This window comes from Balaenoptera physalus (assembly GCF_965194825.1).
Source record: "Balaenoptera physalus genome assembly, chromosome: 17".
Lineage (NCBI taxonomy): Eukaryota > Metazoa > Chordata > Mammalia > Artiodactyla > Balaenopteridae > Balaenoptera > Balaenoptera physalus.
In genome coordinates, this window is record NC_138895.1 from 48,207,412 (window position 1) to 48,222,763 (window position 15,352).

Here is a 15,352-nt window from a genome sequence, read left to right on the forward strand (position 1 = left end):
GCATATACCAAAACACCAAAATACAAATCTTAGTCAGATTTTCTTCCCTGTGCCTTTAATTTTCAAAGAAACACCTGATCAAAAAACAGATAGCAATCGAACTGAAAATCCAGAATAGTTCATCCATGAGATTTCTTTCAAAGACAAGAATAATTCTACAAAAAGTGTGTTACTTAGGTGGTTTTCCAAGAGTCATTCCTCTTAAAACAAATCAAAAATCTAAAAGAAATTGCCAACTTAGAATTCTTTATCCAGCAAATGAATTGTTCAAAAATGAAGTGAGATAACATTTTCATACAAAAAAAAAAAAAAGAGAGAGGTCTTAACACCATCATACCCTTATATAAGGAAACACTAAAGAACACTGTTCAGGCAACTGAGAAATGCAGAAAAGAGTAAAGAGCAATAAAAAGTATAAATATAAACACTGACAATATAAAATAATAATAAGAATGCCTTGTGCTGTTTAAAATGTATATAGAATTAAAAGAAACAACAAAGCATGTAACAAAAAACAAAAGAGCATATAAAGCCAAAAAAAAAAAGTTCCCATACTCTTAGAAAAAGATTGATTGTTCGTGACCATGAAAACAATTAACTACTGGAGTGAGTGTTAATAGATAAGGACAACTGTTTCACTGGTCACATCTTTGAAAGCTAGCCAATCAGTAACAGCCACGCCTCTGAAATTCAAACAATCAAGATTATCACTCCATTGAACATTCCTATAAAATGATCAAATATTTACAATCTCCAGGTGTTTTTAAAAAAAAAAGAGGATGATACACATCCCCGTATACTGCCAACCTTCATAACAATGGTACTCTTTTTAAATAATACATAAATGAAGGAAAAGTAGCATAAGTAGCATAGAATATTCTTGAGATTTAACAGGAGCTGTTATCAAGGCAACACCCAGAGATAATATACCCACAACTCCTGAGCCATCTCGTGCAGCTCTGGGTTCTTCTTGTATCTGGGAATCAGACCCTTCCATGCCTCCCCAAGCCCAAGGGAAACCGTCTGTGAGAATAACAATTAGACTATTCCAAATGTATGATCCCCAAACATGTTAGGTGGATTCTGTCTTCTAAAAAAGAATGCAAATGGGATAAAATCTTTCCTTTGATAACTGGTGAAGGAGATCCCTGAGGATAATGATCCCATCCATATCTAGCTTTTAGAACTGCAGTATACCTTCACGGTTTGTACTTATTAGCAACAAGAAATAAAGTACTTGGATCATATTCTTCCTCTGTACTCAAAATGGTAACATTAGCATTTAAATAAAGAAAACAGATTTTCCATTTCACTCAGTTTTACTTCATATTCCTACTTGGTAATTTTAAATACCAAATACACTGAGTTCAGCCCTGGAACGGTTTTAAAACACTTCTCTAACTGGAGTATAATTATCTTCAATTAAAGCATTGTTCTGCCACTCAGGAGTCATCTGATTTACATAAATATTAGTTAAGCACCATACAAATTCTAAAGTATATAATTGGAATGTCACAAATCACTTAATCTATTTTGTCAAAACAGGGATTATTTTAAGTTCTATCTCACTTCCTTTAAAAGAAATCCTATTTACTTTATTTTCTCTAACAGAAAAAAAAAAAAATTAGTAGGATAAACTTATAACGTGCTTCCCCAATCAAACTTTAAAATGATTCTGGTTAACCACGAATTGACTCAAGTAGTTAAGTATTTTTCTGAATGTATTTTACTGAAACATGTCTGACTACATGTAATAAAGACATATAGTAATTGGGATACTGTCTCATGGAATTACAAATTATTTCTCTGATTTATTATTCTTAGTCATTCACAGATTTTAAAAAGGTCACTTTGTCCTCATAAATTATGAAAGGAAACTAGGTGCATTGCTAGCCTAAACAATTTTATAAACAGCTCTTTTACTGCGGGTTAAAACATAGCCATAAAAAGTTATTATTAAAAAACAAATTTCACAAAGCTGAATTTACCAGGAAAAAAAAAATTTATAATCTAGCTCTATTACTTTCAAACACCCTGACAATATTTGGGAAAATAAGACAAAAATTGTTTTTCAGTTATTTTTAAGATTCAGAAACATAAAACTTCAACTGTTTACCAATCATAGGTTATAATGCAAAAAACAAGATAAAGAAATACCATGAATATTATGAACTTTAAATAAAATTCTAGCCATAACTTACTGAACTCATGTTAATAAAGAACATGCACACTGATTCCAAATGAAGAAGAGGAGTGCCATGGTAGTTTCTTGGTGACCAACCAAAAATTATCCTAATAAATAAATTAAACCATCATATGACTCCTGTATTTGCCATATGACAAATGGCAAATTTGTGACTTTGACTGATTCTCACACCTCATACTAGATCCCTTTACACTTCAAAACCTTTTCTTTTCTCACACTAATATTTTTCTTGTAACAAAACACTACCTAGTCAGATTCTAAACTATGAATCTTTACAAATGAGATTAGCAAAACAATTTAAAAATACTTACTGTCTTGTTTCGTAATCTAATTATGTCCGAGACAGAGCCAGCTCCACAGTACTCCATAACAATCCAGAGGTCTGTGTTCTTAAAGTAACTGCCATAGTACTTTACAACATATGGGCTAAAGAAAAATATATAGACAATTAAACTCAGTTAATTCCCAAATAAAATTATTTCTTAATCCCAATTCAAAATATTTTCAACATTTCATAATGTTCCAATAAGTAAACTTAATGAGTAAACTATTATTGTACATGGAATTGTATCTATGTAGGGTTCACCAACTGTGTATAATTAGGCTTTAATTCATGGATGAAATTTTAACAGGATTACAAACCAGAGGAGGTCCAAATGTTTTGAGTGATTCCCAAGAAAATAAAGCTTTGTTTTGGCAAAGGACATACTCTTTAACATAAGGAACAAATGAAAATATTTTCCTTTAACTAAAGCATTTTAAATATAAATCTTCTAGGGACTTCCCTGGAGGCGCAGTGGTTAAGAATCCCCCTGCCAATGCAGGGGACATTGGTTCGAGCCCTGGTCTGGGAAGATCCCACATGCCGCAGAGCAACTAAACACATGCGCCACAACTACTGAGCCTGCGCTCTACAGCCTGCAAGCCACAACAACTGAGCCCACGTACCACAACTACTGAAGCCCACACGCCTAGAGCCTGTGCTCTGCAACAAGAGAAGCCACCGCAATGAGAAGCCCGTGCACTGCAACGAAGAGCAGCCCCCGCTCGCTACAACTAGAGAAAAGCCTGCGCGCATCAACGAAGACCCAACGCAGCCAAAAATAAATAAATAAATAAACTTATAAAAAATATATATATATATAAATCTTCTAAAGGATTTTGCATTCAGTCAAATATTAACACTCAACTTTACATTTCAAAACTTTATATTTCAATGAGGCCAAAACAATTTTTTTTTAAATTCTCTTGTATTTTGGCCTTTAAAATCCTGGAGAAAAATAATTATAAATTTTTTTGCTTTAAATTCAGATAGTTATAATTATTGACAATTTAAAATATTTCTGAGCTGAGGTTTCATGTGTTTCAGAGCAGAATAAACTATGTTGATAGCCGAGTTGTTTTTAGGAAAACTTAGAATGGGGCAAATGACCGTAACAATTGATATTTATTCAGGGTATGCTATATACAGTGATGTGTAAAATATCTTGCTCAACTCAAAACAGAATATCCACATTCACAGAATACATAAAAAGATGAAAAATACAAGGAAGCATAAAGTAGTACACAGCTTAAATACTACAAGAGCTCATAGGTAGAAGTGACCATGGCAGAGTCAACCTAGAGAACTTCGCAGAATTGGTGGAATTTGAATTATGGAAAAAAGGTTAAAACTTCAAGATATGGGTGTAGAAGAGAGATAAGAAGATTTGGAAAAGAAAAAGACCATGAGCAAAGGCAAGGGAAAAACCAAGAATGGCATGTTTAGGGAACAACTTGTTCAATAGATATTTCTATCTAGAAGTAGCTATCATGAAAAGTGGCATCAGTATAAGATAAATAAGACATAGGAATCAAAAAAGCAAAAAAGAACAATGAAAAATGGAAAGTACTATAAAAGACCACATAAAGAGACTACCAAAAGAAGAGATTAAGAAAAGACGGTTGGGGAAAGACTTCTCAGTAAAGCCTTTGCAATCTTAACTAAGTCTTGAAGCCAAGGGTAGAGCAGATTGGTTAGAGCTTAAGGGCTTAAACTAAAACAGGTAGCTACAGGGCTAGATTTCAATCCTGTTTTATCCCTACTGCTCCTCTTGCACAGACTTGCTTCGGTCTCCTTGTCATAGTTTTCTCCCCCATTCTAATCTATGCTCCATATAGCTGACAAGTAACTTTCCTTTAAAACAAAAGTAAAGTAGGCTAATCATATTGCTCTCTTGATTAAAAAAAAGAAAAAAAAGCTCCAATGGCTCTCCATTACCAAAGGAAAAAAAGACAGAACTGCTTCATATCACATACATGACCTTTCAAAGTCTACCTCTCTACCCACATCTCTCGTTACTCCCCATCTCACACCTTAAATTTGCAGACAACACTCAACTTTGCTAGGTGTTGGGAATGGAAAGTATTATTAAGAGTTCATAAATATTCACTAAACCATTTAAAAGTGTTTGTTTACAAATGAATCTAATCTATAGAGCCAAAACTTCAACTTACGGGAAACATAAAAAAGCTTTCTTTACATACACTTCTTTGGGTTATGAGTGCCTGTGTAGAAACCTTTATAGGAAGTACTGCTCTTACACCTGGCTGTGCATCAGAATCACCTGTGGCCCAGACCCCACACCTTGGAGTTTCTAACTCAGCAGATGTTTTAAAACCTTTATAGGTGACTTTGATATACACCCACAGCTAAGATTCACTCCAGAAGATAGATGACATATCCTTCAGAAAACTTCTTTAAATATTAATTTTCTTATTCAAAATTTTCAAAGGTGTTAAATTAGCAATGAGTTGAAGGTTATGTTCACTGAAAAGCACAAAGAAAACATGTATTTTATCTTGCAATCTACACTAAGTAATCAGCAATTCTAAGGGTAGGACTGACAGCTCCTATGAAAATTAGAGATTCTGATCTGGGCAGCTACATAAAAGGGCAGCTCTAGCTCTCTTTAGTGGGTGAGTCAAGGCAACACCTTTGGGGAAAGGTAAAATTCTCTTCAAAAAATATTTTGTGGCCCATTCTAATACACAATCAAGTAAACGGATCAAAGACCAACAATTCTATATCATTAAAAATGGCCTCGGGCTTCCCTGGTGGCGCAGTGGTTGAGAATCTGCCTGCCAATGCAGGGGACACGGGTTCGAGCCCTGGTCTGGGAAGATCCCACATGCCGCAGAGCAACTAGGCCCATGAGCCACAACTACTGAGCCTGCGCGTCTGGAGCCTGTGCTCTGCAACAAGAGAGGCCACGAGAGACCCGCGCACCGCGATGAAGAGTGGCCCCCGCTTGCCGCAACTAGAGAAAGCCCTAGCACAGAAACGAAGACCCAACATAGCAATCAATCAATCAATAAATAAATATTAAAAAAAAAATGGCCTCAATAATTTTAACCTAGAAAAATATTTAAGCAGACAGACCTAAACAGCCATGTTAAGGACACACACCCGAATACAGTTTCTATCAATCACTCAACATTCATTCACTGACCCTCTACTCAAGCCAAGCATTAGACCAGACAAACCAGACAGACACAATTCTGACTCTCCTCTAGCACATACCAGCAAGAGATACACAGGTATTAGAGAAGTAAATCCACAAGTAAATATAATTACTAACTGTGGTAAGAAAAGAAGGAGGAGTGCTATGAGATAAACTGGCTGAGACTTTATTTTGCATTCATCATTTCTGCAAATAAAACTGTTCCTAGTTCATATGGAAGAATGGAATAGCACACATATTCCATGGTAGCCCCTGACTTGGGAAGCACTGGCGTATATGAAAAAACTTGAAAGTAGACATGGGTGAGCTTTAACAACAAAATATCCCCCCACCATTGGTGGCTGTGGATTACAAATTACATTTGGAAAAGAAAGAAATGCTTAAACCCCAAAGTTTATACGTAATAATGGCCTGCTACTGGTCATCCTCTGGTATCTTCTGCATCAATACTTTAAAGCACTTATAACATCTTATAATTGCTTTGTCATTGACTTTTCTCTGCCTCCCCTAGAAGAAAAGAAGCTCCATGAGGATAGGTGCCAATCTGCCTTGCTCTCCATTTTATCCTCAGTACCTCCCTCCTTGTATGCACAAACAACAGGAATGAATAAGTAAACAAATTAACAGTCACAGAAAAATTAACAGAAGGGACCTAATTCAGGCCTCCCCAAAGGAATAACATTTAAGCTAGAGTCAAAGGTCGGCTAGAAGTTAACCAGTTATAAAGAGCATTCAGGTACCAAGAACTGTCTGTACAAAGGCCCTGAGGAGAGAAAGAGCAAATCATTTTCAAGGGATCAGTATGCCTAGAATAAAGTGAGTGAAAAATTAGTAGAACGCAACAATGTAGTTGCAGATGGAGGCAGGAGCTGATAACGAAGGGCCTAAAAAACAAGGTAAGGATATTGGGCTTCAACAGATATTCAAGAGAAGAATTTTAAGCAGAGGAATGACATGATCTAATTTATACTTTTAAGATTCCTCTGGCTACTGCTTCAAAGCTGGATTGCAGGAAAGCAAATATGGACACGGGTAGACCAGTTAGAAGGTTCTGTTGGTCTGTGCATGCAAGAGATTGTATTAAGTGTATCTTTTTATTTTCTATATTTGTGCTGCTTTGACATCTTGGACCTACTGACAAAGTCTCCACTGTTCCTCTCTCAGGGTTAGCTAATTCCTAGAGATAGCATCTGTGAGCGTACCCTTCACATGCAAACAAGCCAATCGGGAGTGTCATGCTCTCAACTACCTCCAGGGCCACCATTTCCCAGCCCTAATCACCCCAGGGCCGTATACCAGACAAACAGGGACAGCCCCAGATCACAAAGAAGTTATTCAATCTAGCCAATCCTAAACCTGTTTACTCAATTTCACCCATTCCTTCCCACAGAAACCACAATAAAGGCTCTTGCCCACATTTCCCCCACTCCCTCTGCCTCCTAACTGACCCTGGTGCTTCCCTGTATGGCTCCCCCTCTCTCACCCACACCCTTCTCAGATCTGGAAGTATAACAATCTGTCTCCTGATATGCTGGTCTCATTATACCTGAATAATAATAAAACCTACATTTTAAAAAGCAGATCGTGGCTTGGAGTAGAAAACAAATTCAAGAGATATTTTCAAGGTACACTCAACACAATTTGATTATGATATAGACTGACAAGTTAGAAGACAGTAGGCAAGTTTTCTACTGTGTTTTATCCACTGTGTCTCCCTTCAACTGCACACTGAATATAAAATTAAGACTGGCAAATTAAAGATTACAATTTAAAGCCAACACTTTGAAAAATTACAAACACAGAAACAAATAAGCAGAGAGTTCAAGACCTGGGACTTCTAAGCCAGTCTGTTTCCACTGACACAGACGTCGTTCATTCATAATTCATTCCTGTATCATATAAAAGTAATCAAGAAACATTCACTGAACAACATACATAGCCTAGTGGCAGATGCTAGGGAGAAAAGTTCGTAGACTTTAGCGACAAAGAAGAAAAGGCAGTCCAGACAATGGGGAACCCGTGAAGGAGTTTATGCAAGAAAATAATACAATCAAATAGCCTTTAAGGAGGATTATCCAGTGCAGGATTGTCAGGGGCCAAAGGTGATAGTGTTCATACTAGCGGGCAAGTTAGCTAACCGTACAATTATTTAGATACACTAACATCTATTTTTTTAACCACACATTGATTATTAAAGGCTGGAGAGGAAGCAGGGAGAGCTTGCTTCAAAACACTAGCTCAGTGTTACTTATAATTTTAAGCAACACAAAGTTTTAGTTCAGCCATAAGGCCTAGGAATCTTGACTAAGCCACCATATGGACTTACAGGACATACGAGAATCCAGCAATTCTATGTATTCTTGGCACAGTTAAATAGTTAAATACGACTCTGAAAATTCCAGTGGGTGGAGGGACATGGAAGATGCAAGTCAAATTACAGCATACACCAGGAAGCAAAGGTGAAACACGATGCCTCGATAACTGGGGCAAAACTCATGAGGCACAGTCTACTCCCTTCCCCCGTGCCATTCCCCTACCTTTCATTCTCCTGTCCCATTCATTCCCTTTCCCCTATTTAACACCTTCAACCCAATAAAACTACTTCCTCTCTTTTTTCTTTTTTTTCTTTTTTGGCTTCCTCTCATCTCATGCCTAATGTATCATACCCTTGCCATTCCTCTGTCTCCATTTCATATCCCCCCTAAACCCTTATTCTAACGGTCTTCTTCTAGTATCACAACTCAAAATAGTAGTATAAAAAGAGAAGTGAGGAAAAAAACAGAGAAACCAGAGGGAAAAAAATAGAAAAAGCACTACAAACTTCCTTATGTATTTGCACCTTATATAGACACTACTGTGGTACAAGTTATTTGGACTGAATCATTGTTTAAGCTTCTTATAGAGATTCAAATGTTAATTTTTCCTGTCTAAAAGTTAATTAACATTTTTATGTTAACTTGAATTTCATCTTAATTGAAGAAAATAGTGTATTGCTAAAGGTATCTTTTAATAGACTTTGATTTTTTATGACAGGTTTGGGTTCATAGCAAAACTGAGTGAAAGGTACAGAGCTTTCTCATATGCCCCCTGCGCCCACACGTGCACAGCCTGCCCATTGTCCACATCCCCCCACCAGACTGGGATGTTTGTTACAAGTGATGGATCTACACTGACACAACACCGTCACCCAATCCATACTTTACATTAGAATTCCCCTCTTGGTATTGTACATTCTTTGGGTTTCAACTGTATACACCATTATAGTATCATACAGAGTAATTTCACTGCTCTACCTATTCATCCCCCCCACCCTCCTAACCCCAGGCAACCACTGATCTTTTTATTGTCTCTATAGTTTTGCCTTTTCCAGGATGTCATATGGTTGAAATCATACAGTATATGCAGCCTTTCCAGATCGTCCTCTTTCACTAGTAATATCCGTTTAAGTTTCCTCTATGTATTTTCATAGCTTGATAGCTCATTTCTTTTTAGTGCTGAATAATATTCCATTGTCTGGATGTACGACAGTTTATGCATCCACCTACTGAAGGACATCTTGGCTGGTTCTAAGGTTTTGGTAATTATGAATAAAGCTGATATAAACATCCATGTGCAGGTATTTGTGTGGACATAAGTTTTTAACTCCTTTGGGTAAATATCAAGGAGCCAGACTGCTCGATCATATGGTTAAAAGTATGTTTAGTTTTGGAAGAAAACTGTCAAAAACTGACTTCTACACTGGCAGTATTATTATGCATTCCCACCAGCAATGAATGGAAGTTCCTGTTGCTCCACATCCTCACCAGCATTTGGTGTTGTCAGTGTTCCAGATTTTGGGCATTCTAATAGGTGTGTAGTGGTATCTCATTGTTTTAACTTGCATTTCTCTGATGGCATATGATGTGAAGCATCTTTTCATATGCTTATTTGCCATCTGTATATCTTCTCTCGTGAGGTGTCTGTTAAGGTTTTTGGCCCATTTTTTAATTGGGTTATTTGTATTCTTGTTGAGTTTTTCAAATTCTTTGTATATTTTGGATAACACTCCTTTATCAGATAAGTCTTTTGCAAATATTTTCTAAGGTGTATTTTCTAATGTTGCCATTATAAGCATGTGATAACTAAAATACTAAAGAAATGGCTATTTTTCATTACATACATTTCATTAACTTCCTTCTACCATCTTAATAGTGTTCTAAACTTAATAGGGGTAATACAGTGTTTTCACAAAGGCAACATGAATATTCTCCTATGAAAACTGAATTGTTTCCAATATAAATCTAAATCACAACAATTTATTTCTTGGCCCACCCAAAAACGAATACATATAGATGAACTGATAAAAACTGCCACAGTTAATCACAAATCCTTCAGTATGGTGAGTTTCAATTTTATTTATTTTTTTCATCAGAAACAGTGTTCAAATGGAATCTCAACCAGAAACATCAGCAAACAGAACACATGGGACGGGAGCTGCTCTGGTAGAAAGAAGTCTCTGAGCAAGCAAGCTAGAAATGTGCTATTCCTACCACATGGACCGCCTCTCCTCTTTGCCTAGTAAATCTAAGTCATCCTTTAGAACTCAGCTTGGGTATGATCTCCCTGAGGAAGCTTTCCCTGAATCCCCAATGGTGAGGCGTTACAAACATCTTCCAACCCATACAGTTCCCCATATTTACCCCATCAGAGCTCTTATCACACGATACTGAAACAGCCTGTCCATTCATCTGTCTTGTGCATCTGACTGAAAGTCCTTCCAAAGTCTGGCTCATTCATTGTTATATCTCTTATGCGCAGCACGTAAGGGATACTGTCAGGAGTAGGTACTCAGTATATTAGTCAAATAAATTTTTTTACATAATATATATATTGAATTTATACTATATATATATATAAATAAAATAAATTAGGTGAATAATTGTGTGCCCTGATGCATGTATTAACAACACATTTCTCTTGGTTTGGATATGAGAAATTCTTTCTCTAGAGTGTCAGTACTAGGAATGTAGAAGCTGTGTCAGTTGTGGTTCCCTTATATCCACATGACCTGGCACATAGTATTCAAAAGTATTGCTGACCAGCTCTTGCCTCCATCTCTAGCACTGCCTTGAGAATGAGTACTTTACTTTGAACTGTTGGAATCATTGTATAGACATCGCTTTCTTCAGCACTGGCCCTGGAGTCAGCAAATGTGGGTCCTCACAGTATCCTAGTCATTGACTAGCTATGACCTAGGACAATTCATGTAAAATCTCTAGGTCTCATTTTCTGTACCCATAAGATAGTTCTTAATTATGCTTTAGCACCAGAAGTCTTTTCTCAAATAAAATTTTAGAATGAGCTCCAACATAGAAAAAAAGATAAAAGCAAGGGCTAAGTTTCTCACTCTGCTCAATTCTTCACTGTTTGTGGAAAATACCCCTAGATGCACCTCCTTAGAGCAGAGTACATTTGAAAAACTCTAACTAAAGTACACCTACAGTTGGGACTTCCCAGGTGGTCCAGTGGTTAACAGTCCATGCTTCCACTGCAGGGGACACAGGTTCGATCCCTGGTCAGGGAAGATTCCACATGCCGCGGGGTGCGGCCAAAAAATAAAAAATAAATTAAAAAATTAAAAAAAAATAAAGTACACCTACAGAGGTCTAGTCTAGCACCAACATTCTATGATTTAAACATTCAACAAATACTTACTGAATGCCTACTCTGTGCCAAGCACTGGACTAGACACAGAAGATTCAACAATAAACAATGCAGATGGGTTCCCTAAAATATTTACGCCAAAATGCAGTATTGAACACGTTCAGTACTCACTAAAATGAACAAAAAAAATTAAAACACCCTCTCGTCTCTTTTTAGAGTGTAGAAAGCAAGACAATTTGCCAAATGCCCAAATAGCTGCATAGACTTAAGAAAATATATCAATTTCAGAAATACAAATTTCATTTTCTCTAACCAAAATTCCACTGTTTTATGTGGGAATTTTTCAATTTGTACTGTTTTCTTCCAAATCATTTTTATGCCAGTTCTCATTAACACATCTGCATTAACACAAGTAAGTAGTAGCTAAACATGTAATGCTTGTTCCTGCCATTTCCCAGTTTTTCACTTACCTTATCTTTTAGCACTTTTAGGATCTTTTAACCAACCAATTTTGTTTATTGATCCTTCACTATTTCATAAGTTCAGTATGAATATAAAAGTGAAATCTAGAAGACAGGATCCATTTTTTTATCAATATTTGTTTTACCATTTCATTCAACAAATATTTGAGAAGCACTATGTACAAGGCATTCTGCTACAAAGTGGTACAAAATTTCTAGAATTTATTCACATTTTCTACCCCTTTAATTCACTACTTTTCTTTCCCCTTAGTAGTTTCAAGTACATAACAAGAACAACAATCAGATTTCCCTAGGGTCCCCTAAACCAACAATGCTCTTTCACATACTCCTTAGCCATACCCTATCTATTCACATTCATTCAACAAAAAGTACAGTGCTAGGCATTGTGATGTATGCTAAGAAATATGATTCCTTCTCTCAAGGAGTGAAGAAAGGATAAAGATAGTGAAGACATTTCAGAAGGGGACTCTACAAGAATTAGTGTCATCAGAGGTATCAGAAAAAGAAACAGATGAATTCTCAGTTTTGTTGTTGAAAGACTAAGTACATGATGATGCTATTAACAAAACAGGAATTTGAAAGGCTTGTCTGCAACAATTAAAACTTTGGTTTTAGAATGTTAAATGTAAAGTTGCTTCTGGATATTCCAGTTGAGTCATCCAGGCAGGAATTAGTAATACTTGTCAATACTTGAGTAGCCACTATGTGGCAGGATCCAAGGGCACTTAGTAAGTCATAATCCCAAACTCAAAGAATTTAAGAGTCAGGTGACAGAGAATACAAGTAAACAGGTGCTTAAAAGAGAAACTCAGGTAAGAGAGAAGCCTGGAAGCATAAGCACTGGCCAGATCATGAAGGCCCTTGTATGCCATCCTTAGGAGACAGGATCTAGCTAAGCAATGGGGAGCCACTTAAGGGTTTTAAACAGAGAATGGCTTGATTAGGTTTGCATTTTAGAAAGAACACTCTAGCTTCAGGGAAAAAAATGGGTTGGAGTAGGCAAAAATGAAAGACAAAGTGAACATACAGGAAGCTGTTGCAGAAACCTGAGCAAGAGCTGATGGGTACCAAGATGCACAAAGGTTAGGAGATGTATAATGGGTAATATCTGAGACATCGTGCCCTTCCTAGAGCACACTCAACTAAAATCTCTAAAGCACAACATTAGTACCTGAACTATTTTTAACCATTATAATAAAATAATAATAGCAACATGCAAACATTAAGCACCTGGGGCTTCCCTGGTGGCGCAGTGGTTGAGAAACTGCCTGCCAATGCAGGGGACACGGATTCGAGCCCTGGTCTGGGAAGATCCCACATGCCGCGGAGTAACTGGGCCCGTGAGCCACAACTACTGAGCCTGCGCGTCCGGAGCCTGTGCTCCGCAACAAGAGAGGCCGCGATAGTGAGAGGCCTGCGCACCGCGATGAAGAGTGCCCCCGCTTGCCGCAACTAGAGAAAGCTCTCGCGCAGAAACGAAGACCCAACACAGCCAAAAAATTTATTAATTAATTAATTTAAAAAAAAAAACTCAATGGTTTAACTGAAATGTAAAAAAAAAAAAAAAATATTAAGCACCTGAAGAGCCCAGCACTACACTATGGTCAATCTTTCCTTATCTACATCAAACTATGCAAACCACATTCTTATCAAGTTACCAAATTAATAGAGGTCTGGGAAAACTCTGCAATTATATATTTTGACCTGGGAGCTGAGGAATGTATTTTTTTTTCTATAACCACTTGAATTTCCAGTTATATGGCCTTCATGGAAAATATGTAATATAATCTAAATACACAGCACACAATAAAGAAGAGTAAAACTGAACAGACCCAAGCAACAATGTTCCTCTAGGATTATCGGTCACTTCATTAACCAAAGAGCTTACAATATATGTATCTTATATACTGTTGGAAAAGGAAGTTTTCCATAGATCTCTTACTACTAGGGCCCTGATTTGATTAGGGATGACAATGTGTCCAGACTCCCCTAAGTTCGCCAGCTCTAAGTCACTGTGTGACTCAATTCTGATGAATAAAATATAAGCTGAGGGTTTCTGGGAAAGCCCTTTCCCACTTCTTCTCTTCTTCCTCCTGTCTGGAATGTAGACAAAATGCTGGAGCTGGAGCAGCTCTCTTGCAGCCATGAGATAATAAGCATGAGAACAAAGACCACATGCTAAGGATGGCACAGTATAAGAAAAAGCCTATCACAGTTGTTACTTCATTGCTGCTATATTAACCTTATCTCTAGACCTTTTATAAAGGGAGAATAATAAATCTCTCTTTGATTTAGTAACTATAGGCCTAACACAGTCCTAATTTACACACTCCGCATCCCTTATAAAGGCCAGGCTACTTACTAGGGTATATAAGATACTTCATGATCAGTTCCATTTACCTATCCAAACTCATTTCATATCACTCTGTCTCTTACTTTCCACTGCAGTAATTCTAAACCTTGTCAGAACAGCACATAACAGTGAGCTGTTTTTCACCTTTCTACCTTTAATTCTTTTTACAGTCTCTCATCCCTCTATTTCCTCACCAAATTTACTCTTCCTCTGCATTCCAGACTTCCTGACTCCTGGCTGAGGTAGGTGCCCTGCCTCCTTGTTCTCACATCTCCTCATGTACCAGTCAGTATAATGACTGTGCTGTACTACAGCTATTTGCTTAAGTATCTGTCTTCCCAACGAGATTACCAGCCCCTCAAGAAGAAAAACAATGTCTTAGTTCCCTTGATATTCCTAGATCCTGGCACAGTACCTGGCCCACTAGGGATGCTCAGTAAATGTCTGTTGAATAAATTAGAGATACATAAGACATGACTGCTTTTAATTAGTAAAAACAAATCAAAAGGATGGTTAAATGACTTTTCCTTAATATCAAAAACTAATTCTCACCCATAAATTTTCCCTGAAAATGAGAAAAGGGCTTGAGTATTTTCTTTCACTACATTTGCTTTATAATATCATTTCTGCTTTAGAGCTGAAAGTCCTAAAGACAACCCTACAAAGCTATTCTCATCTTCCTTGAAAGATTAGTTTCCCTTCCGATGGGAAGTCAGAAGAGAAAACTAAACAAATGACCAAAGAACACATTTTATTATACATTATTAGCAAAACTTATTAAAATGAAGGTAAAGAAATAAAATCTCTACATACCTGTCACATTGCTGCATTATGGAAATTTCTTTGATTATTTCCTGAAGATCTGACTCAACAGGTACTTGTTTAATTGCCACAACTTGACCAGATTCCTTATGTATTGCTTTAAACACACTTCCATAAGACCTAAAAGAAACCAAGACATTTCTTTATTTTTCCCCTTTCAAACATAACTATTAGAGAAAAAATGGTCTATTATGAGTTTTTACATGTAGTCTTTTCTTTTTTTATTTTATTTTTTAAAAATTTTTATTGGAGTATAGTTGATTTACAATGTTGTGTTAGTTTCAGGTGTACAGCAAAGTGAATCAGTTATATATATATACATATATCCACTCTTTTTTAGATT

At 36.7% G+C, this 15,352-nt stretch overlaps 1 protein-coding gene across 3 annotated transcripts in view; it reads right to left on the minus strand.

Annotated features, from left to right (window-relative positions):
• The window catches only part of STK3 (serine/threonine kinase 3), a 310,598-nt gene that overhangs the window by 243,410 nt on the left and 51,836 nt on the right, over nucleotides 1-15,352 (minus strand). For all 3 annotated transcript variants that reach the window (XM_082432738.1, XM_082432736.1, XM_082432737.1), the window contains exons 3-4: nucleotides 15,001-15,129; nucleotides 2,518-2,632 (exon numbers count right to left, since the gene is read on the minus strand). In XM_082432738.1, coding sequence (XP_082288864.1) covers nucleotides 2,518-2,632; nucleotides 15,001-15,129 — 244 coding nt within the window. The remainder of the gene's footprint in view (nucleotides 1-2,517; nucleotides 2,633-15,000; nucleotides 15,130-15,352) is intronic.